Source organism: Mercurialis annua, linkage group LG5, assembly GCF_937616625.2.
Source record: "Mercurialis annua linkage group LG5, ddMerAnnu1.2, whole genome shotgun sequence".
NCBI classification, from domain to species: domain Eukaryota; kingdom Viridiplantae; phylum Streptophyta; class Magnoliopsida; order Malpighiales; family Euphorbiaceae; genus Mercurialis; species Mercurialis annua.
The window spans coordinates 14,414,793-14,442,653 of record NC_065574.1 but is presented as its reverse complement, the minus strand read 5'-3'; the positions used below and the strand labels follow the sequence as shown (position 1 = coordinate 14,442,653).

Genomic DNA, 27,861 nt, shown 5'->3' with positions numbered 1-27,861 from the left:
CCCAGCTGAGTCATATCAAAACTGGTGATCACACAGTCCTATTGTCGCCCAATAGGTAGCACGTTCCATCGGATCAATACCGGTTTCAAATCAAACATATGCGCAATTCATAAAAGCGTTTCGCATATAAAACATGCAATTCCAATATAAAGCAATATAAAATAATTGCTTAGATAAATACTTTAAAAGCAAATCGTATAAACTCACAGAAAACGCTTATCCAAAAATACGTCGGGGCTTTAGAAACGTCAAGCTTCCCGAGCTCCTGGTCCAGCTCCTTCTTGCCTCGCTGGATCTAAAACAATTTCAAAACATTTGACTCACATCAGAATCCTATTCTAAGATTGACTCTAGACTCGAGACTCGACACATTGAACTCTTACTAATCGTCGTGCTTCTCACGCATATCCCATTAAACGATATCAAACTCGTTTATGGATCGTAAATTACTCCCAATTCAATCTTCTTATAACCTCATTAGGTTAACTACTACTCGATTTCCGATTCAATACGTGAATTCCATTAATTCAGTCGAGGTACGAAGATTCAGGGTGCGAGAATCGAAGGGTGCACGCTCGTGCAGGGAGGTACACGTTCGTGTACCTTGGTACACGTTCGTGTACCATATGATGGTACACGTTCGTGTACCTTAGTACACGTTCGTGTACCATTGATGGTACACGTTCGTGTACCACAAGTACACGTTCGTGTACCACAAGTACGCGATCGTGTACTGTCGTGCACGATCCCCCGGAATCGATTTCCGGGGTTCCCGACCTGCTATATACGTAAAAACGCTCCAAACTCAACCAAAACGCGTATTCTAAGCTCAAAACGTTATATATCAATCCTAAACTCGATAAAACGATAAAATCGTTTCGTGGCCTAAAACTTTGAATCGATATAACTAAAAATATAATCAACGAAACGGTAAAACGTCAAGTTTACTGTGATTCGCCTCGAGAATACGATCAATTGGAGTTATAAAACGTCGGAAACGGACGAGAAACGGAAACTGCGCGACGAACCGTACGAAAACAACGGTGATAAGGAAAGAAAGAAGAATTCTGGAAATGAAGGATCTGATTCCTTCATTATGAAGGTTATCTTATATATAACCTGGCTAAATTGCATTTTGGTCCTTGAAACTTTTCAAAACTTGCAATTTAATCCAAAACTTATTCAATTAATCTTTCTATTAATTCAAATACGTATTATTTATCTCCAAATAAATAATACTAACTTAAAATATAGATTTTCATCGAAAATCCTCCAATTTCTATTTTCGGGCTTAATTGGCTAATTTGCACTTTAGCCCCTAAACTTTTCAAAATTTACAATTTAGCCCCAAAATACCTCCACATCCAAATTTTCAAAATTAATTCCTTTAATCCCGCTAATTGACTCATTAAATTTTATTCTTGAATTTCCGATATAATTAAATTAAATTCTCCTTACTTTAATTTATCGGAAATCACGACACGTGGCACGACGTAATTATCTTAAAATATTTTGGGGTATTACAATATTAGAGTATATATCATAAATTACTATAGATATACCAAAAGTATACTGAAATTATACAAATAATAAACCAAATACTATTTTCAAATTCTCTAGTTCATAGTTTTAATATTACAGAATTTATACCGACATGATAGATATCATATGTTTATAAATAATTTTCAATTTTTGATATTTTTTAACCAGTCGACATTTTTGAAAATGAAAAAAGTATATGGATGTTTTTGTAAATATTTTTAAAATTTTAGGTATTTTTGTCATATTTCCATTTTTGTTTTCAGAAGTTTTGTTGTCAATTTTGGTCATTCAGAAGCAAAAAAACAACAAGAATGAGCGGTGAGAATGGGGAAGACAATAGCAGTCGTTACAAGAGGAGACTAAGAGCTAAGGAGTATGCCGATGAACAGTTTCCCGCCAAGAATACGCGTGCTAAACCTAAGCGCAGTGAGGATGTAATTTCGTTTCTTAACTGTTCTACTTTGTTTTGACTTGTTGTCCGCTTCCTAATCTTTTGAGTTTGCAGTTGGCAGAAGAGTCTCACTTAAGGTGCCATCAATGCCAGAGGAATAACAAGGGCGGGGTTGTTCCATGCCGAACCTGCAAAAAGAAGCGGTACTGCGTTCCCTGCTTGACTAACTGGTATTATTCATAATCCCATTTTACCATTACTTAATCATAGACCATGCTCTTAATTTAGAATTGCAATTGATGGTGTCTCACAACATATTTCATTGGTTAGATATCTAAGTTTACTATTTCTGAGATTATGCCTATGGTTTGCCTTTATTTGGTTTTGTTTGAAGGATACTTTTACATAGGTTTTGTAAGATTCTCTGCTCAATACTTGATTCCCTCTAGCTTTTCGTTGTTTTTCTAGGTATCCTAAGATGACCCAGGAAGAAGCTGCCGCTGCTTGTCCTTTCTGTCTTACAATTTGCAATTGTAAAACTTGCTTGCGTGATGCTCCAAAAGAAGTTAGTTCTTCCATCATGCTATAAGTAGTATATGTGCTTGTTAATCATGAATTTAGCATGTCATTTGTTGTTTCCCCCCTGTTATTGTCTGCAGCGCCTGAATCGTCTACGGGAGCTGAAAGTTGATAAAGATAAGGAACAAGTGCACTGTAGATATTTAGTCCAAGCTCTTCTTCCCTTACTGAGGCAGTTAGATGAAGAACAATTAATGGAGAGAGATATTGAAGCTAGGGCAACAGGTAGTTTGGCTTGCATTATTTATGTTTTCAACTTAGCAGCTCCAGCTTAGTATGTATTTCAAACGTGGGCAATTAGAGGCATACCTTTTATGTTTATTTATTAATCTTTTCATAAAAAGCTTAGTCCACCCTTGTTTCGATATAACTAGAAGGATGTTTTCATTTTGAGTTTTTTGTGGATAAGCACGTGGATGCCTAAGTTTCTCTGTGCATGCGTTCTTGAAGATTTTGGCATGTGTCGGAAATGTTGTTTTTGATTTATGATTAAAGGCTTTGTTGGTGTTTGCGCAGGATTTTCTCCTGCAGATGTAGAGATACAAAATGCAAATTGTCCTAATAATGAGCGCAGATACTGGTAAGGTCTTTTGCCTTCTATAGGTCTCAGATTTCGTCTAGTTTTTCTGTAACTTCTGTGAGGAATGGAGTTAAATCATGTTTGGCGTTCTGTCTCCCCTTCCTATACCCATCTTGCACCCTATTGTTTTGCAGTGACAAGTGCCGAACATCTATCTTTGATTATCACAGAAGCTGTTCAAACTGCTTTTCTGATATCTGCCTTGTCTGCTGCCGAGAGATCCGTCATGGGTACCTACAGGGAAGTGCCCAGCAGGTCGTTATGGGGTATATTGATAAGGGGTTTGAATATTTACATGGTAAAGAGGGAACATATGTGAAAACAGATAAGGTACTGTTGGAACATGGATCTAATTTCAAGGGGTTAAATTCAGGATGGAAAGCAAACGAAGATGGAAGCATTGCTTGCCGTTGTGGTATTGGAAATTTAGAACTGAAATGTATGCTCCCCGGAAATTGGGTCTCAGAGTTATTAAAGAGAGCCGAAGATGTTAGACATGCTTATGAACTTGACCAGGTTAAAATTCCATCAAAACAATGCGCGTGTTTTAATTCCCATGGAGATATTGACGTAGGAAATAGTCAATTGTTAAAAGCAGCATCTCGAGCAGATTCTGATGACAATTTTCTGTACAATCCGAGGGCCAAAAGTATCAAAGAGGAGAATTTGAACCATTTCCAATACCATTGGATGAGAGCTGAGCCTGTGATTGTAAGCAATGTTCTCGAAACTGCAACTGGGTTGAGTTGGGAGCCAATGGTCATGTGGCGTGCCTTTCGCCAGCTAACTAATGAATGTAAACTTTTGGATATGAAGGCTATTGAGTGCTTGGATTGGTGTGAGGTTAGTATGGCTTTTTATCTGGTACACTTTGATAAGTTTAATTGCTTAGCATAATTTTTGTATTTATATTTATTCTTATTTTCTCATGATCACCAAGTACACTGATGTATGGTCTTTTAGCTAAGATTAATTATTCTTATGGTTTGTTATGCCAACATGGAACTGTTGTTTGCATGCTAGAGCTTCAGCCTGTGTTTTAATTATGGTTGCTCTATCTTTACAATGTTGTGCAATTGGGTGCTTAGTGGAACTAGCTTAATCTATTCTTTTGTTTGTTTTCCAGGATTGGATTCCAACAGAAACTAGCTTAACTTGAACTAGCTTAGATAGATTCTAACTGCAATTTATCACCGTCTTTCTTTTAGTTTATTTTATTTGGTATTTTTCAAGTTTAAGGGCTTCCTTCATTGAGAGTTCTTGAATGCATGTGACCTTCTAATTCATGTTGAAAATCTTTGAATGTCATATAGGTTGAAGCAGCGACTAAAGGCATTTGATGCTGGCAGTTAATTAATTTTGTCAATTGCTGATTAAATGGTGGCAATCCTTTGGGAGCCTCATGAAATACGCAAAGACCTAATGCAATGTTGGGTTCCAATAGGCCTTCTAATTTTGCTCCTGAATTTGATGCTTGCATCTAAGCCTCTTTCTATTGAACATCAAATTGTTTCATCATAACCGTGGAAATATTTATATCATATCATTCACATGCAATAATTTACTTTTGTTGGTTCAGTCATGATCCATAGCTCTCTGGGGTTGGTTTATAGTGAAATAATACTGCCGTGCCATGTTTGATAGGATAAAAGAATGATGTGTAATGGAATTGAGAAAAAACAAATTGCTCGTGTCAGTAAGCATGTGTTGCTTAGTTTGTGATTATTGTTTTTTTATTAGCTTGACCTATTACCTTCTTAAACTAATGAAATTTCTTATTTTTCATATAAACCAGAAAAATTGGTTCTTTAGTTTGCAATGTAACTGCCCAAATTCATCTTTAGAGGATTGTGCTACATAATTATTTTCTAGAGAAATTTGTATCCTTATTTCTCTACATTAACTTGCATGTACTTCTATCAAAATGTCACTGGGAGGTAAAATCTATTTAGTGATTTTAAATTCTTGGCAACATGCAGGTAAATGTTAATGTTCACAGATTCTTTCAGGAATACTTGACTGGCCGATTTGACATAGAGGATTGGCCTCAATTACTGAAATTGAAAGTTTGTCCCTCTACTACGTTTGATGAACTTTTGCCTCGACATGGTGCTGAATTTATTCTTTGTTTGCCCTTTAAAGAGTACACACATCCTGAAAATGGTCCTCTGAACCTTGCTGTCAGATTGCCTAAGGACTCTTTGAAGCCAAATATGGGCCCAAAGGCATATATTGCTTATGGATGCACTCAAGAACTTGGGCGTGGAGATTCTGTGACCAAGCTTCACTGTAACATGTCGGATACGGTGTGTTTAACTTTCCTTTTCTCATCTACATTTCTTTATTATAAATAGGATGAATTTAGAATAACCTGTTGCGCAATCCTGCTTTTTGTATTCATGTTTAGTGTCTGCCACTACAAGACAACGAATGAGATTTTTTATCTTGCCGGAATGAATGAGATTAACTAAGCTAGATAGAGGCAACTAATTTGGTCAGACTGGATCTTAAACATGTAGCGCAGTCATTTGGCAAAGATGGTCGGCAATCAGCATTTTCATTAGAAAAATAATCTGTACATCTATTATTGCAACGAAAGCATAGTTCATAATGGGCGAGCTATGTTTATTTTCTGACAATTTCTACATTTGAATGTAAGCAGATTATTCTGGTTTCTTGATTTGGTAAGTTCTGATGTTTGATTGTGGCATAAGAACAACATATGCTATTCTTGACTCGTCATCGTGATTTTATTGCTGTTATTTTTGTAATTAGCCACGTGAGGTCTTCTTATAGTCAATTATATTAATATATTTGTAACTTGTAAGTTCTAAGGTTTCCATTTTCCCACATCAACTAATAACACTTGATTATCTTTAGTAGTCAACTTACCGTTTCTGTTTTCCTTATGTCTATCTGCTATGCTTGATATTTGTAAATGGACCAATGGCATGTTCCTGGCTAGTGTGATTGTGTTTATCATTAGCATTCCGCAGTTCCTGGTTATGATGTGCAATGTTTATGGAATGTCCGCTGTATTCTTAATTTCTTTTGACGGGTATATTTAGGAAGTATTCTTTTTGCTGTATATGTTTCCCTATAAGATTATCTTGGTCATTAGAAACTGGTATAGGTTTAGGTAGAAGCATTATAATTAATTTTGAATAAATTTATTTGCCCTGTAACTAAGTTGTTTTCTCGACTGTGGCTGTTTCACTTTATTAAAAGTAATTTTTAAGGACACGATTAAGGTCAAACTAGGACTGTAATCAGATGTTGTGATGTAACCTATTCTTATGTTTAGTTGACGTGCTGAAACAAATTTGTAAATAAATTTGCACAAACTAGAATTTGCAAACGTTTTTGGTTCCAGTTGGGTTGCAGTTTATGACATGTTTGGGTATTGAGTTTGTCTGGATAAAGTTTGGTCATATTAGAATGAGTTTGCAACTTGACAAATGATAGGTTTGTAAGTCTCTATCATTAAAGAATAATGAACTTTTGTTAGTAGGAACGTAAAAGAAAATTTTGGAAAAGATAAACTAGATATGATTGTTTTAAATAATATCTGAGAGAATAGCAACATCAAGTAGTTGTGATTTCTGTTTTGAAATTCAGTAATTAAAATATATTTTTTCACATTTTTGAATTTCTTTTGGAAGTGGGTAATGAAAAATTAGTTAATGGAAATTATTGTTGATTGCATAAAAACATTTCTGCTACAGTAATTAGTAAGTAATTTTTAAAATTATATCAAGTGGTAACTCTGGTTTCTTGTTTCTACTACGAAGGGTTCTTTTTCTTTCTTTATTCCTTATTTGTTTATTAACATGAAAAAGGTAAAATCTCTTCTGGACTTGAATCATTTATTCATTTTTTACCCTTGTCTTGATTAAGGGTAATTTAACAGTAAACAAACACAATTTAATATGACAATGAGCTTCTAGTAGCTGGCTCTGTTATTTGTACTTTAGTTATTAATTGGTTGAGATTCACATTAGGTTCTTTACTCATTAACCATCCGATTCATGCTAAAATTGGCTGTTCCAGGTAAATGTGTTAACACAAACGGCTGAAGTGATCCTTGAACCTGAGAAACTTGCTGCTATAGAAAGACTTAAAAGAAAGCACAGGAAGCAAGACCTTAGAGAACTTTATGGTAGCAATCAGGCTCCGGAGGAAGAAGTTGATGCTGAAATGCAGAATGGTTGTGGTGGCACTTCAATTGACAAAGGGAGGCCTGATGCGGGAGGTGCTGTTTGGGATATCTTTCGGAGAGAAGATGTTCCAAAGTTGCAGGAATATATTAACAAGCACTTCAAAGAGTTTAGGCACATTCACTGTTGCCCATTGCAGAAGGTATGTACGAGCTGACAAGACAATCTGGCTATGCATACTCTTTTTTTTCACCGGAACTGTGTGTTTAGATCATTTTATGCTTCTTAGAGTAGCAGTTCATATAATTTTGAATACTAGGTGTTAGATAACATAGTGCCTGATATAAATACATGACATTTGGCCCTCCAATTTGATACTGCCATTTCTGTTCCGCAATGAAATACCTCAAAATTGCCGAAACAGTTGTTAGCTACAGCTCATTAGTCACGGTGCAACAGCTGCGCAGAAATGAAAAGTTAAGAGGGATTTGGGCATTAGATGAAGGAAGCGACACCAGAGTGGTGCACGTATTCTACTATTTTTTTGAATTTCTTGCAAAAGACAATTTTTAAAATGGGCCTTGTGTTTTGTGAATTTCTAGCGAATAATGGACATAATAAAGAAGTGAATGACATTGACTTAATAAAGGAGTAAAGAACTTTCTTTTAGGTTTTGTCAAATAACCAATCCACTTAAAAGTTCAAGCTGATAATAGTTTTCATTTTCTCTAACACACTCTCGCACCCAAGTGCCCATTGGGCTTGAAGCGCGAACAAGTATAAGCCCACTTTACTATATGCATTTTAATCGAATGAGGGTTGCCAAATATTGAACTCTAGACTTTTCGATCATAAAGGATTTGATACCATGTCAATTAACCAATCCACCTAAAAGTTCAAGCTGTTAGGTGAGGTTCAAACAACAGTTATCATTATTTCTAACAGATTATTTACTTTTTAATAGATTATGTTATTCCCGTATTACTCAGTTGATTTTTTTTGTTTAGTGTAGTTTCAAGTATTTTAACTCTTTTTTCTCCAAGATACTTCACAGATTGCCCTAGTTCTCTAACACCATCACTGATTCCATTATTTTAAAATTCTGGGTCTGTGTCCGTTCCTAAAAAAAAGTTGTGGCCAGGAGACTTGTATTTAAAAATATATTTGATGGCTGTGTATACTATATATGATTTTTGTCTTTATCGCCCGAGTCTTCCACCTGTGCTAAATAATTAATCAAGTCATGTACATTTCTTTAAGGACAAGTGTAAGCAAACCTGTGACTTGTTCAATTTCAATAGATGATGCCAGTTATGTTTATGTTTATGATTATCAGCAAGTCTTGTGGTAGATATTGCCTTCTTGCCTAATTGTTCTGAATATTTGCTTCTTCTGATATAGATTGTTCATCCTATTCATGATCAGACCATTTATTTGACTCTAGAGCATAAGAGGAAGCTGAAAGAGGAATATGGTTATCTATCTCATTTGTTGTAATACCCCAAAATATTAAATTATCTAATTGGACCACGTGTCCAGTCTAGATTTGCCAGAGTGGCAAAATCGGAAAGTTTTCCGATGAATAAGTTTTAGTAGGTCGGTTTTGAAAAAGATTATATGCGAGGAATTTAATAATATAGTTCAAGTCTAAAGTTAGAATTGGAATTAAAAGGAAAGGAATGTCAAGAAAATTTCAAAATAAAGTACAGGGACCAAAGTGGTAATTTAACCACTTTGTGTCGAAAATGGAAATTTGTAGATTTGACGGGAAAATGTTAATATTAAGTTTTGTATTATTTATCGGATATAAATAATACGTAAAAGTAATCATTTAAGAATTTATCGATTTAGTTATGGACTAAATCGTAAGAAAGGAAAGTTTAAAAGATAAATAATAACAAACAAAAAGAACAAGGATTAAAGGGGCACTTTAGCCAAGATATATATAAGAAAGGAATTGAATCAGAGAAGGGAAGAGAGACTTCCAGAGAGAACGAGAGTATATCGCCGATTACGTCGTTTCGCCGCCGTTTCGCCGTTCGACGTCCGATTCAAGTAATTCAAGCGACAATCTCTTCAGAATCGAATTCTCTACCGATATCAAACATCGTTTTAAGGTAATAATCTGAGAATTTGGTGGAAAATTCGAATATTTAGCCATTTTGGTTATAATTAGGAATTTAATGATTTTGGATCGTTTTTAGCGTTTTTGGAAAAACGAAGTTACGGGTTTTGAAGGAAATGAGGTTTTATATGTGTATGGCGGAAGATGGCATGACGGAAGCCCGGAAACGATGTTTCCAGGGGCTGCGCTCAGGTTGCACGTGGTGTGCGATCGCACACCCGTGGTGTGCGAACGCACACCTGTGATGGTGTGCGAACGCACACCAGCGGTGTGCGGACGCACACCGGTGATGGTGTGCGAACGCACACCCCAGGTGTGCGAACGCACACCCATGGTGTGCGGACGCACACCACCCTGTGCGGGCATGTAATGAGTCCACGAGGGACTAAAATGAACTTTTTGCCCGAGGGGCTAAAATGGACTTTTAGCCATAAAGAAAGGGGATTTTGATATTTTCAATATTAGGTCCTAAAAACGATTAAGAACTCCGATTAATTAAAAAGAGATATAACAAGTATCTCGACTAAGTGTCAGGACACGACCAAAGCTAAGAATCGTATTTGGAATACGATAATGTTAACCTAAGTTTATAACTTAGGACTTTAGTATTCAATTTACGTTTATGAATTAAACGTATGAGTAATTTGAATAGGAAACGGATGTATCGACAAGCTATCAGGACGACGAACCAGAATAGCTACGAGATCATATGACTCACGGAACCTACGTGATAAATTGACGATAATGCAATTTTGGAATAGCGGTCACTGTGAGTTGCATTTTACTTTCGAGTATTATATATAAAGTAATTTTATATAAATACGTACACTGTTTTTACGCATCGCATGTTATATGACTTGATTGAATGTCATACGTTTATTTAAATTCTGTATATAAGAACTAGTATGCGATCCGATGAAACTAGCTACCTATTGGGTGTCAATAGGCTGTGTGATCACCAGTATCGAGTCAGTCTAGTATGTTTGCATTGAGAAATGACTTGACACAGCTGTGAGCTGTTGATGAATATGAGATTTACGATTGGGTTATGATTTAGATACGCAGAGTGAACTCGGCTACGGTGTAGCCTGGAAGTCCCCGTATCTAGTGGCTGGGCCACCAGCGAGTTGGACTCGCAATTGATATTTACGATTGGATTGAATGATATATGATTATTCGAGAGATGAGTCGCATGCTAGGATATTAGTTTCACACGGATCAAATACATGTTTATATGTTTTATTCTATTATTTCCATGAGATGCGATGTTATATGTTTATACTAATACCGTTAGTAACTTGCAAGCTCACTCAGTATTTCCCAAAATACTGACCCCCTCACAGTGTTTCCTTTCAGGTGACCGGAGTCGGATCAGACAGACCATCTCCTTTGTGTCGGCAGCCCCTTTTGGCTTACACAAAGTACGAGTTTTATAGAGCTGCAGTAGTCAATAGGTGTCAGTATAAAGTTTATGATTCGATTTCAAACGGTATTTGAAAAGTAAACTCTGATATAATTTTATAAATAAGTCATTTATAAAGGTGATGTTTTATCCGTTTGAATTGAGTACCAATTGCCTTGAGAGGAATTGGTTATGTTTGTGATCAGAAACAGGGCGGTGCTGGATATGAGATATCGCTCGGTAAGACCCTGGTTTCTAAGGAATTGTGCTGCAAACGTTTTCAGGAAAGGAATACAATATTTCGATATTTGAATTATATTATTTAAAGAAGATGTCTGAAAACGTTTTATATTCAATAATATGTTTTAATTCGCGAAAAATTAATAACGGTTTTAGGCTTGCTACGGGTTTTGGAGCTACCACTCCCATTCCCTAGCGCCGGTCTCGGCTCAATAATTTGGGTCGTGACAATTGTGGTATCAGAGCAGTTGGTCCAGTTACCTCTGCTAATATGTATTTTGTTAGTTAAGTGACCTAGGAACTACTGCAGCTATAGAGTTGAGTTCTGTCTGATCCTGGTAGTTTTCATTGTTTGTTTTGCGATAAGTGTGATAGTTTAGTTCGAGAAATACTTGCTTGTTTCTATGACATGCATATATGAGATGCATATGTATATTTTGTTTTCGATAGGATATGCATATGCGACATGCATATCCAGATGGAATCTCGGGGAGATGCAATGCCCCCTATGACTAGAATATAGTCGATGTTACTATGACTCGATAGTAACACGTATGTGGTTGGCATTGAATAACGCCATATGCTGTCGAATTCGATCGATCGAAGCATCAACAATAGGATGAAGAAGGATTGCAAAGTTACAAAAGTTGAAGAACTTTCCAGATACAGAGTTTAAAGGTCTAGAGAGCTTACAAAACTCAAACTTTATAACTTTCTAAAGTTGTTTTGTTTAAACGATTTTGAAAGCATAATTGTGCCTAGACCCGAGATAGTCATTGATAAATGCCACGACATTGATAGAAGTGCATCACTACATACATTGCTAATGAAAAGAACAATAAATGAATACATGCATTAATAGTACATGCATCATATGCATTATGCTCAGACGAAAAGGTGAGCTGTGGCAACTCTTTGGGGATGAGAGACGTCATCACCCTAGTGCACAATTTTGCTAAGATTTAATGTAACTATGATTTAAATTTTGAAACGAGACGCTTTATTTGAAAAAGTTTTCAAGGAGTTTTGTTTTTAAGTAAGTATACCTAGACCAGAACTCTGTGACGGAAGTGAAATACTCGCGAGCAAGCTGCGATTAAGACCATGAGGCGAATGAATACGTATAAATGCGAGAATATAGAAGTTATGCTTCTAGGATATGAACTTAGCCATAAGTTAACGAGCTAGATTATAGCTAAAAATCATAGATGTATTGGAAAGTTATGTGTACCAGATTAGTGGTAAGTTAGAAAGTAAGTATCTCTTTGACAGAACGTCAAAGATATTAAATTACGATATAAGAGAAGACGTATGTAAGAAGAATGAAGTTTATATACGAGAAGCGAATGGTGAGATGTATGTGAGTATCAAAATGTAACTGATCGAATGATGAACTGGGATGTTCCTATCTTTGAACGAAGTGACTAGAACATCATGCTACTACACCATAGAAGTAAGAAAGAGGATAGTCGAGCATAGAAATAGACTCACAGTTTGCACCTTGAAGATAGAAGATTACCCTTATGAAAGGATAATGTGAATATTGCGTAATATTAGAAAGTCGTTAGATTTAATAAGATGGTGACAACTCTTTAGTGAACCGTTGGATCAAGTTGTCACTGGAACACGATGTCCCTAAGACGGTGACCTAAGTGTTAACCATTATGATCGGCAAATCGAGAACGTGAAGTAGATTTCATAAGAATATCGATAATGGATATGTCGGTAAAGTGACGAGCCAAGTAGACAAGTGATAAGAATATAAAGTACGGAGCATGGAATTGGATCAATTAAGTATAGCTAACATCAAGTTCTCATAGAACGTAGTGATTTGAGAAGCATGATAAGAAAGATCAAGAGGTAAACGACAAGAGTTGCAATAAGTGAATTAGGAGTTGGAACTTCCACCACAAAGTTACGATTATAAAATGGATGAAAAGATTAGGACAAGTATAAGTGTGAATGATGTGCGCGAAGCACGGGATCTTAAGTTTTAAGTTTGACTAATAAGGAGTAGAGTACATGGTGCGATTGATGTGAAAGATTAATAGTAGTCCCTGAATGGTTAGGATGCAATATATAGCATCGAACGTGTTTGACACATAGATGAAACTTCATGCATTGAGATACGTAAAAGGATGTGAAGAGGAGACTTAATGTCAGAACTGAGCTATACTAAAGAAAGTAACATCAGATAAATTGAAATATGAGACCAGAGGTAGAAGTAAGATATCTACAAGAAAGTATCCATGTGGAAGGAAGGATGAGGTATGTATAATAAGATATGAGGATTTAAACGCATGTCATGGATAATAAGAGACCAGTTAAGGTAATAAGTATTAAGAAAGTACGGATAACCAACGTATGTCACAAGGAACTCGATAAGAGTGATCGAGAAAAAGAAAAGAGAAAAGTTAAGTGGAGAGTTGACAAGGAGATTAGAGAAAAGGAATTCTATGTAGTCGCAGACACATAGAAACAAAGAAGGATAAAGAGGACAGAGACATAGGATTGGATCCACTGACAGTTAAGTTGTCAGTAAAAGTACAATAAGTGGATATGTGAGTAGTCGAGAGCGTAACATATCAAGTAAGTTGAACGGAATAGATCGCGATCCTCTATTGATAGTTGAGGTTAAAGATGTTAAAACAAGAATACAAGAGATACAAGGTATAATGAAGAAGAATAACAAGAATGCAATAAAAGACAATCGAGGCATATGATAAGAACATGAATATGGAATACAAGGAAGGTACCATAGGGTTATAGCATTAAGACTATTAATCCTATTAGTTGAAAAAAAAAAAAAAAAAAAAAAACAAGAAGTCAAAGGAGTAACAAGTGAAAATAACAACACCGTGGACAGTAAAGAGTAAACCTTACACCGCGATATGGAAAAGAGAAATAGTTTGGGAATTAAAGGTCAAACTAAGATATGATATTGAAAGGAAGAATGGAAAAAGAATAGTGAATTATAGTGATAAATGCTAAAAGCATCCTTGAAGGTCGTAGGACGATCAACGTTAAGAAGACGACGAAAGAAGAGAGAAGATAGATAAGATGAAACAAAAAGGTAAACGAGAAATTAAGGACGAGTATAACTTAAAAGTTAATACTAAAGTTAATATCGGAATTCCAAAGGATTTGAATATCGAAATGATCATAAGGATCAGTATGATATGAACATCGTAAACAATGTTTACGTTCATAATACGTATAAGCAAAGAACTTCGCAAAAAGTGCAGGGAGAAATTGGATAAGTAAGAGAATAGATTGACGAATTGGAAGATTAGTGAAATATATATGCGATAAATAGGAATGATGACAGTGATGACACTGTCAAAAGCAACACACAACGACGAGAGTTGAAAGAATTAATGATTTTCATTAGAAGTAAGTAAACGAGATGCACCGAATAGATCAAGAGTGGAGCTCCAATATGACAACAATTATTGTTTCCCTAGTACAAAGATCGTATGCATAACAGCTACGCTTGAACCAAGAAGGTTTACATAAAGACTAAACATCTCTTCCTTATGGGATATCAAGCAGCAATGTACAAGTGTCTGTGGTATAAAGAAACATCACGTAAGACTAACAATCTTTAAAAGATGTTAGCAATAATCGTAAAGTAGAATAGAAGACGGGATAATAAAGACAGTTATCCAAGAATGTAACGAATGAAAGATGAAACAGAATGATGAGAAGTAAAAAGAGGTAAGAAATTTCAATGTTTAGTGCATTGCATTTAGGGAAAAGGAAGTAAGTCAACGAGAATACGACAAAAGAAGTAGTACGTAAGGTACAAGAACATAAAAGAAGAAGATCAAGTAAGTCCTTGCAGGGAAAGCAAAGACATTATACGGATGCACTATGAGAAATATCTCATATACAACAGTTGATAAACGACAATAATAAAGGATGAAGTTGCATAAGTATAACAAGATAAGTGAGGATGGTGGATAATGGGATTAGATTCCAAATACCACAACGAATAGCAATCAGATGGTGACAACAGCAGTACGAAAGAGACTACGTAAGGAGTGAAGTACAAGTCATTTGAGTGTTTACATCACTCAACAAGGAACGATGATAGGAGGAGATATATTGGACAAACGTAAAGAATTAAGAACAAAGAGTCGTAAATGTAAATTAATGAGTTGTCTACATCAGTCAGTGACAATTAAGAGATGCGAGCGAATGGGTTGTCTGCATCAATCGATAACGAATGAAGAAATTGGGCGACGAGTGTTATCATCTTTAGTGAAAAGACATCATTAAGATAAACTATCATTGGACTTCAGTCATAAACTGAAAGTTCAATTACAAGGACAAGAGCCTATAGTATTGCATGTTAAACAAAGAACAGATGAAAGAGTCATGTATATAAGATCAAAGCGAAAAGATTAAAGATGAGGGATCAAGAGGCAGCAAAATACACCTGACATCACGATAGAAGAAGGTAGTAACATGAAGGTCGTCAATGACGGTTAACATTAATCTACAAGGAGTACAGAAATGGAGTGATGAATGAAGTTCAAAAGGTTAAGGATTTAAGTCGAGTCAAAGAGTTATATGAAAATTCGAGGACGAATTTTTATAAGGGGGGAAGAATGTAATACCCCAAAATATTAAATTATCTAACTGGACCACGTGTCCAGTCTAGATTTGCCAGAGTGGCAAAATCGGAAAGTTTTCCGATGAATAAGTTTTAGTAGGTCGGTTTTGAAAAAGATTATATGCGAGGAATTTAATAATATAGTTCAAGTCTAAAGTTAGAATTGGAATTAAAAGGAAAGGAATGTCAAGAAAATTTCAAAATAAAGTACAGGGACCAAAGTGGTAATTTAACCACTTTGTGTCGAAAATGGAAATTTGTAGATTTGACGGGAAAATGTTAATATTAAGTTTTGTATTATTTATCGGATATAAATAATACGTAAAAGTAATCATTTAAGAATTTATCGATTTAGTTATGGACTAAATCGTAAGAAAGGAAAGTTTAAAAGATAAATAATAACAAACAAAAAGAACAAGGATTAAAGGGGCACTTTAGCCAAGATATATATAAGAAAGGAATTGAATCAGAGAAGGGAAGAGAGACTTCCAGAGAGAACGAGAGTATATCGCCGATTACGTCGTTTCGCCGCCGTTTCGCCGTTCGACGTCCGATTCAAGTAATTCAAGCGACAATCTCTTCAGAATCGAATTCTCTACCGATATCAAACATCGTTTTAAGGTAATAATCTGAGAATTTGGTGGAAAATTCGAATATTTAGCCATTTTGGTTATAATTAGGATTTTAATGATTTTGGATCGTTTTTAGCGTTTTTGGAAAAACGAAGTTACGGGTTTTGAAGGAAATGAGGTTTTATATGTGTATGGCGGAAGATGGCATGACGGAAGCCCGGAAACGATGTTTCCAGGGGCTGCGCTCAGGTTGCACGTGGTGTGCGATCGCACACCCGTGGTGTGCGAACGCACACCTGTGATGGTGTGCGAACGCACACCAGCGGTGTGCGGACGCACACCGGTGATGGTGTGCGAACGCACACCCCAGGTGTGCGAACGCACACCCATGGTGTGCGGACGCACACCACCCTGTGCGGGCATGTAATGAGTCCACGAGGGACTAAAATGAACTTTTTGCCCGAGGGGCTAAAATGGACTTTTAGCCATAAAGAAAGGGGATTTTGATATTTTCAATATTAGGTCCTAAAAACGATTAAGAACTCCGATTAATTAAAAAGAGATATAACAAGTATCTCGACTAAGTGTCAGGACACGACCAAAGCTAAGAATCGTATTTGGAATACGATAATGTTAACCTAAGTTTATAACTTAGGACTTTAGTATTCAATTTACGTTTATGAATTAAACGTATGAGTAATTTGAATAGGAAACGGATGTATCGACAAGCTATCAGGACGACGAACCAGAATAGCTACGAGATCATATGACTCACGGAACCTACGTGATAAATTGACGATAATGCAATTTTGGAATAGCGGTCACTGTGAGTTGCATTTTACTTTCGAGTATTATATATAAAGTAATTTTATATAAATACGTACACTGTTTTTACGCATCGCATGTTATATGACTTGATTGAATGTCATACGTTTATTTAAATTCTGTATATAAGAACTAGTATGCGATCCGATGAAACTAGCTACCTATTGGGTGTCAATAGGCTGTGTGATCACCAGTATCGAGTCAGTCTAGTATGTTTGCATTGAGAAATGACTTGACACAGCTGTGAGCTGTTGATGAATATGAGATTTACGATTGGGTTATGATTTAGATACGCAGAGTGAACTCGGCTACGGTGTAGCCTGGAAGTCCCCGTATCTAGTGGCTGGGCCACCAGCGAGTTGGACTCGCAATTGATATTTACGATTGGATTGAATGATATATGATTATTCGAGAGATGAGTCGCATGCTAGGATATTAGTTTCACACGGATCAAATACATGTTTATATGTTTTATTCTATTATTTCCATGAGATGCGATGTTATATGTTTATACTAATACCGTTAGTAACTTGCAAGCTCACTCAGTATTTCCCAAAATACTGACCCCCTCACAGTGTTTCCTTTCAGGTGACCGGAGTCGGATCAGACAGACCATCTCCTTTGTGTCGGCAGCCCCTTTTGGCTTACACAAAGTACGAGTTTTATAGAGCTGCAGTAGTCAATAGGTGTCAGTATAAAGTTTATGATTCGATTTCAAACGGTATTTGAAAAGTAAACTCTGATATAATTTTATAAATAAGTCATTTATAAAGGTGATGTTTTATCCGTTTGAATTGAGTACCAATTGCCTTGAGAGGAATTGGTTATGTTTGTGATCAGAAACAGGGCGGTGCTGGATATGAGATATCGCTCGGTAAGACCCTGGTTTCTAAGGAATTGTGCTGCAAACGTTTTCAGGAAAGGAATACAATATTTCGATATTTGAATTATATTATTTAAAGAAGATGTCTGAAAACGTTTTATATTCAATAATATGTTTTAATTCGCGAAAAATTAATAACGGTTTTAGGCTTGCTACGGGTTTTGGAGCTACCACTCCCATTCCCTAGCGCCGGTCTCGGCTCAATAATTTGGGTCGTGACATTTGTCTCATCTCTTATTGTCAAATTTCTTCTCTTGTTTTTTCTTGGCTCTCTTGATGAGGTTTTAGTGTGTACTTTTGCTCATTGATGCAGGCATTGAGCCATGGACATTTATCCAAAAACTTGGTGATGCAGTCTTTATTCCTGCAGGCTGTCCTCATCAAGTGAGAAATTTGAAGGTAAATTATTTTTCATTTCAAAACTTTTGAAGCTTTGGAAAAGGTAATGGAAGTGCAAAAAGACCGAGTTGTAAAATTTAGTTATAATATGAGTTTTCGTTGCTCTCAATTTTTTCCTTCTCATGTTGTGCTAATTGTTAATAATTCAAAGGGACATCTCTTCTCAAGACTATCCAATTTAAAGTTCAACGCTTGATGAGTATGATGTGCTTATTCATTTTAGGGTTAATTTCATTAAAAATCACGACCTTTGCACCTAGTTTTCATTTTAAACACGACTTTTATAAGTTGGCATATAAAATCACGACCTTTCATTTTTTCAAATCCATCACCGAATAAATATCCGGTGTATTTTTGCTAACTAGGATACCGGAATCATACGTGGCATGACACGTGGGACTTCACATGTGAAACGCACCGTTTCAGATGTGTAGTTAGTTGTTGCAAAACGCACTGTGAAACAGGACTCCACATGTGAAACGCCTCTGTCGTCTTCTCCGTCTCCCCCTCAGGCTGCCCTATCCCACCGCCGTCTTCTCCAATGGGATCTGTTCTTCGAAGAACATAACAAATCTGTTCTTCATTCTCCAATGTAGAATGAAGAAGAGAAGAACAGATCTGTTCTCCAACGAAGAAGATCTGTTCTTCGTTGGAGAACAGATTTGCTATTTGCCTTCTCCAATGGAGAAGAGGAAGAAGTTCTTCCTCTTCTCCATTGGAGAACAAGAACACCGGGGAGAGAGGGCGGCTGGAGTAGGAGAGGCTTCCGTTTTGAAGCAAGTAACTTCATATGTGAAATGGTGCGTTTCCCATGTGGAGTCCTACGTGTCATGCCACCTGGGATTCCGGTATCCCAGTCAGCAAATATATGGATATTTATTCCGTGATGGATTTGGAAAAAAAATGAAAGGTCGTGATTTTAAATGCCAACTTTTAAAAGTCGTGTTTAGAATGAAACTTGGTGCAAAGGTCGTGATTTTTTATGTAATTAACCCTTCATTTTATTCATGTAGAAAGGCACTTACTGATGGTTGTTGTTTGGAAGTGTTTGCAAATTTTGAAGTATTCAAGTTGGCTCTCTAATTAACATGTGAAGCGTGCCTATTTCATGTTTAAGCTTAATTAACATCATAAATTAATTTATATTGTCCATAGATTAACCCGGCAAAACTTATCCCTACCTTTCAGTGACTAATGATCATATTTCATAATTTTGTAGTCGTGTATAAAGGTAGCATTGGACTTTGTTTCACCAGAAAATGTTGGTGAATGTATCCGTTTGACGGATGAGATCTGTTTACTGCCCCAAAACCACCCAGCCAAAGAGGACAAGTTGGAGGTATAGCTGGTCACAAATTACAGTACTTTTCTATTTCACATCTATGTAAGTCTTATTACCTAGTTTCAACTTGAAGTTTTGAAATGGTGAAAGTATGATGGCAAAAACAGTAGTAGCATTGGTTTTTTTGCTTTAAATGTCTATTATTTATCTTTTTGCAGTATATTTTTATCTTTTTTTTTTTCACAATGCAATTTGATTGTTTTTTTTATCTAGTTTCATAATAGAATAGCTGGTATCTTTCAAATTTCCTTTGTTGCTTAAATTTGTTGTAGGCTTGAACTCTGGATTATATGCATGGCTAGGATTATGGGACTTATGTTAGAGTAAATAAGGGAGTTGATTTGAGTTTCATGGACTTCTTCGATATCATTTAGATGAGAAACTTGAGGGTGCCGCCAAAATATTCTACCAAATTTGGACAGTCAAATTCACTTCCTTTTGCTTTTACTAGAAATGCCTTTAACATATCTTATTTGTCTTATAGAATATTTAAAAAACATATGGAAAATATTTGAATGTTTACTTCATATTGTTTGACTGTAAAATTAATTGTTATTTTCTAGCTCTCTAGAAATGTCCTTTTGCTGTATTATCAAACATTTATTTTATTTTTGTTCACTTGTTGACTATTTACTCTAGAATGTTGGTAAACCAGAAATTGCAGCCTGCAACTCTGGCAAGTTAATCCAGTAGCACCTTTAAAAAGGCCAAAAGCGGATGAAGTGATGGATCCTTCACCCTTTTACTTTTTTGAAAAAAAGGATGTACCCTTTTCTTGCAAGGAAACTTAGATTGCCACTGGGAACTAAATCAGACTTCCAAACTCAGAAATAGTCGGACTTTGCTGTCCAAACCTGAGACCTGTTAGATTCCATCTTAAAACCAATTGGTGTTAAGTGGAGATTCCCAACCAATATTTAAACACGTGTCCATTCACACACATTGATGGGATACTCCCACTTCAACACTCCCCTTCACTTATAGCGTGTCCGGACCAAACAACCAATCCCCCCCTGCCCCCCCCGCATCTCACATAGGCCGGGCCAAATTCAAATTGTGTGGATGGATAAGGCTGTGATACCATGTTAGATTCCATCTTAAAACCAATTGGTTTTAAGATGGAATCTAACAAGACCAAGTTGCCATAAAATATAGGATGTTTTGATTAAAAGCTTATTATTCACTTAAATGTGCCGATTTCTGCATATTTACATGTCTATTATTTATAATTCTAATATATCACCATATAAGTTCGCTATTTAGATTGGACCAATATTTGCATTCTCCTTTTTTCTCTTGCCAGCCAGCTCTTACCCAATATCATATCTCAAATGTTCTACCTGCGGGATCGGATTACCATAACAACTTTTTCCGTTATTTTCATTTTCATTATTAAGAAAATTTGCTATGCATGGCATAATATTCATCGAAAAGTTGCTAATTTTGAGCATGTGTTAACTTGTTCAATGGTTCTCGAAACAGGTTAAGAAAATGTACGTTCATGCTTTGAAATGGGCCCTTGATGTTTTGGAATTGGAGGATATTGAAGAGTGAGTATTTAATAATATACGCTGACTAATGAATGAGTTTTTCTTCCTTGTGCATGCATTGGCTGCTTCATCCTTAGTTTTGTTCTGTTTTTTCATGAAACCATCATCTTATTCACAAAAGGAAAATTATGCTGACTCTGTCAGTCCCGGATGCTAGAGCTATTTATTTGAGAAATCTTATTTTTCTTCGCTGATTTTGTATGGTGCATATGCATAGTATTTGGAAAACAAAATCATTGCTGACAGCAATTTTTTTCTTCATGGCTAAACTTTTATTATTGGGACTATGGGAGGGATATTTATCTGTTTTTGTCTTCCCTCTTTTTTATATCTCATGTTTTTGGCTCCTTTTTCATAAGGCCCTTCTGATTCGTTGAATCTTTACTTGCAAGAGGATATAATCTTTTTTCTGCTCGTTTCTAATTCTTTTTCTGAAACTTCATTTAATCTTAATTTATTCTTTCCCGTACGACATATATGTCCCAGAAAAGATTGCTGAAGTTCTTATTTGGTTCAAGAATAATTGTGGAAAAGAACAATTGGATTTTGTTAGGATGTCTTTTCTCTTTGTGATATTTTTGCCTGGGGTGTTTAAAGCATAAAATTTTCTTTCAGTAACAAACAATATTGTAATGGACAAGGGATTTTGCTTCTTACATGTGGGAAGGATTAGATATATCTGTTGAGAGGATCAGAGTAGCAGTCTTCATTCGATTATTGTATCTCTATTTTAGACCTATTTCAAGGATGAACCTCTTTGGAATTACTAACCAACTATTTTCAAGAGAGAGGCCTTGAAAGCCTAAAATTTATTTACCAAATTTCAACACATAATATTAAAACCTTAAGACATCCTCTATAGTTGTTTCCATTTCCGGCCTAATTATGCAGATTTAATCCTCTATCCTTCTTCTAGCAAACCTTTCAAAGAATATTTGGAGTTGGCTACAGTTCTTTCTTAAGGAAAATTTGTTGCACTGGGGTTTGTTTTTTGGGGGATTTATTTACCACACTTCAGGTAATGATGTCCGAGACTAGCTATTTGCTAGAATAGTTGGTTATTTGTGGGTGTTACAGTTATGAACCTTTCCATATTTCCCTGATCTTTTTATTTTTTAATAGGCGCTCTTTCTTTCTCTCTGTTGCGAGTTTGATGCCTGAGGGGTGAACCATAGATGAAGATAGAGTCTTTGAGTTCCTCAGATAGTTTATATGATGAGATGCACATACCTAGGTGGATGACTCTTTTTAAAAATGATCCTGCATTTTCTCTTTTCATTAAGAGGAAATTACTTTGTGTTTTCACTACCTCTAAAGTCCTGTTTGTTGGGGGCTCTATGATATTTTTCGACACGCCGTACTTGTCAGAATTTTTTAGGGGAGGCATACATGTCTTTTTTTATGGAATAGGCATTTTGTATAGAAACTCTCCCATTCATCCTTAATTAGATTTGTATTATGTTAAGGAGGTTTGGAGCAGAGCTTCTGTTGAAATTTTTGTGTAGAAATACTCCTCTTTCTTGCCGTATGTGGATATTCCTCTTCTTTCCTCACATTTTGTATGGAATAGGCAATTTCTTTCTTTATTTGACTTGTATATTACATTTGTCAGCTTTCACAGGTTTGCCACTCCAAAGAGACGAGCCAAAAATAACTCACAGAGCTATTCTTCCAAAGCAACATTCAAAACTGCATCTTTTATTGGATGTGGAAGACTTGGAAGATTTCAAGGGATATCTAATTTTAAAAACACCTCAGACAATTCTGTTGAGGTAGATAATGATGTCTCAGAACCAAGCAAAGAGATTTGCAAGGAAGCTTCGACAAAGCAGGAAGGAACTGAATTGCCCGGTATCCGATATTTCCAATCATGTGTATTTGTTTTACGAACTAATTTGTCAACATCATTAAAGTCTCTTCATTTCTTACAGGTAAATCTGAAAAAGAAAAAACTTCTAGCAGTCGAGGTTATATTTTACACCTTTATTCTTCTGATAATGAGATTTGGAGCAAAGCTAAACCTCTGAATTCCTTTTCAGATAAAAATAAAAACATAAAGGAAGATATACTCTCACATCCCGTGGCTTCATCCTCTCCAAACCATGAGTCTGCTTCTCGAGATACAGCTGCTTTTGACACCTCTGTATCATTTGATGAGCCCGTTGATGAGGTACAACCACAGCTTCAAATTTTTAATTTAGAATACCTCATTTAAACTTCAGTGATGTTCTTACATCTCGTTGCAGGATCCCCTATTGCAAATTAAAAAGCTTTCCTCCATTGTAGAGGAGGATCAAGAACACCATGATTTTAGCTTTATGGATGAAATTATTGTTCCTGAAGCTAGTGCATCTTATATTTCTCATCTCAATGACATTGAGGGAGCGACTCTTGCGATTAGACAGATTCTCAGCCTTGACATTTCACAGATAACAGATTCTCAGATAGTTTTATTCCTTTCGGCTCTCAGATTTTTCCAGAATGTGAAGGATTCTGCCATCACTCCTGATATTGAGAAGCAAGCGGGCAGCGTATTAATTTCTTGGAAATCCCACGAGGAATCAGAATCAAGCAGCATCCGAGAATTGGAGGCTCTCAATGCGGAAAGTAAAACCTACAAGGATTTAGCAGCAGAGAAAGACAATATTGGTAGAAAAATTAGAACTATCAACACAGAGGCTCTTAGACTTGAGGTAGAAATTAAGGAACGTCAGGACAAGCTTAAAGAATTAGCACAGAAGTGCAAGCCTTTGAGTGAGCGTTATGAGGAGTTGATGACGGAATTTAAGGCTCTTCACAGTTCATTGGAACCCAAGAAAAAGGAGATGGTCTCATTGGTGGAAGTTTGTAGCAAAGCTTGTGAAGGCAAGAATGCTTGTAAAATTCAGTGGGATACCCTCAGGCAATTACTCCTTCATTCACTTCTCCCGTCTCTCTGACATGCTTTTGTTTGTCAACTCTAATGTGCCCGTTTACCCATTTTGTTTATATATATCTATATTAAAACTTTAATTACTAACCAAATTTTAAACTATAAAAAACTAATTAATAGTTATTTATATGATATGCTATACATATTGTAATGTACTTATATTAATTTTCTCATTAAGTTTTGGTGAGACAATTTGCTAGCAAATTTTAGAGATAAATTTTAGATAAGGAAAATTTATTTTAAAAATTTAAACTTTGGCGAGAGAAAATTTGTGAATTTAAAAGAGAAGCTACGTGAAATGTGATTTTAGAGAGAAAATCTACAAATTTTAGTGAGATAAAATTTTAGAGAGAATCTTACGAGTTTTAATGAGATGAAACTTTAGCTGGCAAAAAAAAGGAGAGAAAACTTTAGAGAGAAAAATAATAAGTGTGAGAGAAAGAGATTTTGGAGAGAAAAATTACGAATTAAAAAAAAAGGATGTTTGATGAATTTTTTAATGACAAAAAATTCATACGTTTTAGAGAGAAAAATTATTAGTTTTGGAAAGAGAAGTTTTAAATTGTGAAAATTCGATATAAAATTTTGCGAGAAAATTCATAAATTTTAGACAGACTTTAAAGTGAAAATTTGTGAATTTTAGAAAGAAAATTTCTAGAGAGAAAATTCATACATTTTAGAGAGAAGAAATCATAATTTATGGAGAAAAATTGCTAAAAAATTTTAGAAAAAAATTCATATGTTTAAGAGAAATATAAAGTGGTAATTTTCTGAAATATATGTTTTGGTAATTTATTTACACTATTACTTGTCAAGTTTTGATTTTCTTTTCTGATTTTTTTATTTACGATTTTTTTTTTAATTTCAGAAATATCTTTTTCGGTTTCCAATTTTGTTTTTCGGTTTTTTCGGTTCGGTCGACCGAACCGACCGATTGCACAACCCTATTTTTCAGTTTTTAATAATTTATTGTTTTTTAATTGATTTCTTTCCTGAAATTTTTTTATAGTGTAACAATAGTGTTTTTATAGTGTAAGATTAGTGTATTTATAGTATATTTATGACATTTTTTAGTGTTTTTGTGGTCTATACCATGAAAACACTGCAAATACACCATAAACACTGTAAATGCACCATAGATATACTAAAAAAGGGCAGAAATACAACGAAAAAACATAGATATTCCGAAAAACACCAGAAATACACTATAAATACACCAAAAATACACTAAAACGTAAATATATTATAAAATTACTACAAATGCATCATAAATCAATTTGTTCTTTACAAAATCAGTAGCAATAAACAAATATATGAATAAGATTAAGACAAAATAAATAATTATATGAATAATAGAATAATTTTATAAATAAAAATTATGGATCTACAATAATTTATTTACAAAATATTTAAATTATTACTCCCTCCGTCCCAAAATAATAGTCCACTTTTTTTGTATATCACAATTTAAAGTGTTTATTTTCTATATTGCCCTTATTTAAAGTGTATCATTTATTGCAATTAGCCTATAGTCATAACATTTAATAAGGGTATTGATAGGAAAAATGAAGATAAATTTGTGGAAATTTAGAGCATTAATTATATTTCTTAAACTGTGTGAAAATGGGAAAAGTGGACTATTGTTTTGGGACGGAGGGAGTACAAAAAATCTAAAAATTACATAAATCTAAAAACGAGTTGAGAAATCCATAGTGCGAACGGAAGAGATGAACGGAAGCGCGAACGGAAAAGTAACCAGAGGATACAAACTGAAAATCAAACGAAAAAGAAAAGAAGAGAGAACTTTAAGAGAGAAAATAGAGAAAAGAGAAAAAAAGAGTGGCTATGTAAAAGTTTAATTTAAAATGAGATAAGCCTTTTTTATATAGTGGGTATTTTTGGTAAATAAGTTAGCAAATTAGGTAGTGTTGGAAAATAGGAAAAAATGGGCCAAAATGTCTTTGCAAAAACAGGTATTTGGAAAATAATTCTAAATACAAATCATAAATTTTAAAGAGAAAATTATTTTGTGAATTTTAAAGAGAATGATAGCCTATGTATTTTTGAATTTTAAAGATGCTAAATTGCGAGAATGATAGTCTATGTATTTTTTAATCTATACTATATATAGAAGCACGGATGCGTGAGGGGGGAAGGGAGGACAGGTAAATTTACTGAATAATCCTCTTTAATTTACTACTAAATAAAGGTTTTATAGTCATTAACTAATTAGTTATTTAATTAATCACTATTGTAATTAAAGTCGTAATTAGAATATGTAGATAAATTATTTTAAATTTAGTTTTTATTATGTAAAAAATAACTAAATTGTCTCCAAAGTTAGTAGGAATACCTATCTTTTAATTTGATTGAACTACAAAATTAAAATACTGTATTTGGTCAATATAATATTATTTAAATTTCTATCTTATTATTTTTAAAGATATTATTAATAAAATTAAGTTAATTATTTAATTATGATTATTATAAAACTAAAAGAAAAATAAATTCAGTATGAAAAAAAAAATTAATAACCGAATATATTATATTTACTTATACAAAAATTCTTAACTAATTTAATATTAATTATAAATAAAAAATTGATATAATTATAATAAATTTACTAATATGTTCATTGACAAGTTACGTTACGAGTCACGTGCATAGCACGTAATGTGAAACTAATTTTGAGAAGAGGCGGTAGTGTTTCCGGCCTTGGTTTTCGTGGTGGTAGTGATTGTTGCATTTATTGGGGAGCCAAGGTTTGTGAGAGCCAAAATATGAGTTCTGTTTGAAACTTTGAGGCATTTGGGGTGTGGGTGTTACAAAAAGAGATGGTGACATACCCGGCGGATGTACAACCGGATGTAATGATGCTCTTGCCATAGGTGATAATGATAGAGAAATGGGTATTCTCCAAAGATAACTGAAGACAAGGTGCTACCCGCTCGAGTCAAAAACAATGGAAAAAGTGTACTTTCTATTGTGTTTTGTTTTTCAAAGGGTTATTTCTAAATTTAAAATTCCAAATTGGAAGTTTAAAAGACCGTATTTAAATTTATATAGTATTTTATATTATGATTTTATAAGTGTATTGAAGGGAAGGGAATAGGCTTGCGCGCCCTTCCCCCGCAGAGTTGGGTGTGGGGTGGATGATGGATATAAAATGGGTTAGGTTCAATTAAATGTTTTGCTATTAATTAATATTTTTAAAACTTATCTGATCCCTTAAAATCTGCACACATTTTTGACTAAGCTTATAACCTGTTTTTATTTTGAATATTAAACCATTCGGTTCCTGATTTTATGCCACTGCATCTTTTAGTTACATTGAACCTTTCTTTTAAAACGAGTCTATATTCATTAACATGCTAACAAAGTTTTACTTTACAAAATATCTTTCATTTCAAATTTTAAAATAAGTTTAGTGGTTGGATTAGTTCAGATACGAGATTGTATCCAATATTCATCACTGTTACTTCTGTTTCTACTTTTGAATAAGTAGAGGGCTTTGTTGTATTCTGGAGTATACGCTAACATAGTGAAATATACTTTAGGTCAGTGAAACATTTTCACACCTCAAGCATTACTTACACTCTGGTCATCTTCGAAATTAAACAACACTTTAGCTAGAGCCGAGGGTACTCTTCATCCACCACTGTGCAACCCTAACGTTGTTCCCATAGTGCAGCCCACTGTTGTTGCCACAGTGGAAAGGTTGAGT

General features: G+C 34.9%; 1 protein-coding gene across 2 annotated transcripts; it reads left to right on the top strand.

The window, feature by feature from the left end:
* The first annotated feature begins 1,816 nt into the window (after positions 1–1,816).
* On the top strand, positions 1,817–24,329 carry LOC126680906 (lysine-specific demethylase JMJ26-like). 2 transcript variants are annotated; one of them, XM_050376188.2, is made up of 16 exons: positions 1,817–1,976; positions 2,048–2,163; positions 2,402–2,498; positions 2,593–2,737; positions 3,029–3,092; positions 3,227–3,935; positions 5,072–5,398; positions 7,143–7,451; positions 8,651–8,723; positions 18,228–18,313; positions 19,533–19,652; positions 21,138–21,205; positions 22,818–23,056; positions 23,137–23,172; positions 23,245–23,375; positions 23,452–24,329. In XM_050376188.2, the coding sequence occupies exons 1-16, from the start codon at positions 1,854–1,856 to the stop codon at positions 24,142–24,144; spliced, it is 3,336 nt and encodes a 1,111-aa protein (XP_050232145.1). In that variant the 5' UTR covers positions 1,817–1,853; the 3' UTR covers positions 24,145–24,329. The 2 variants fall into 2 exon arrangements, with proteins under 2 accessions (XP_050232145.1, XP_050232146.1); XM_050376189.1 differs by having other exon boundaries at positions 1,822–1,968.
* Positions 24,330–27,861: the final 3,532 nt, after the last annotated feature.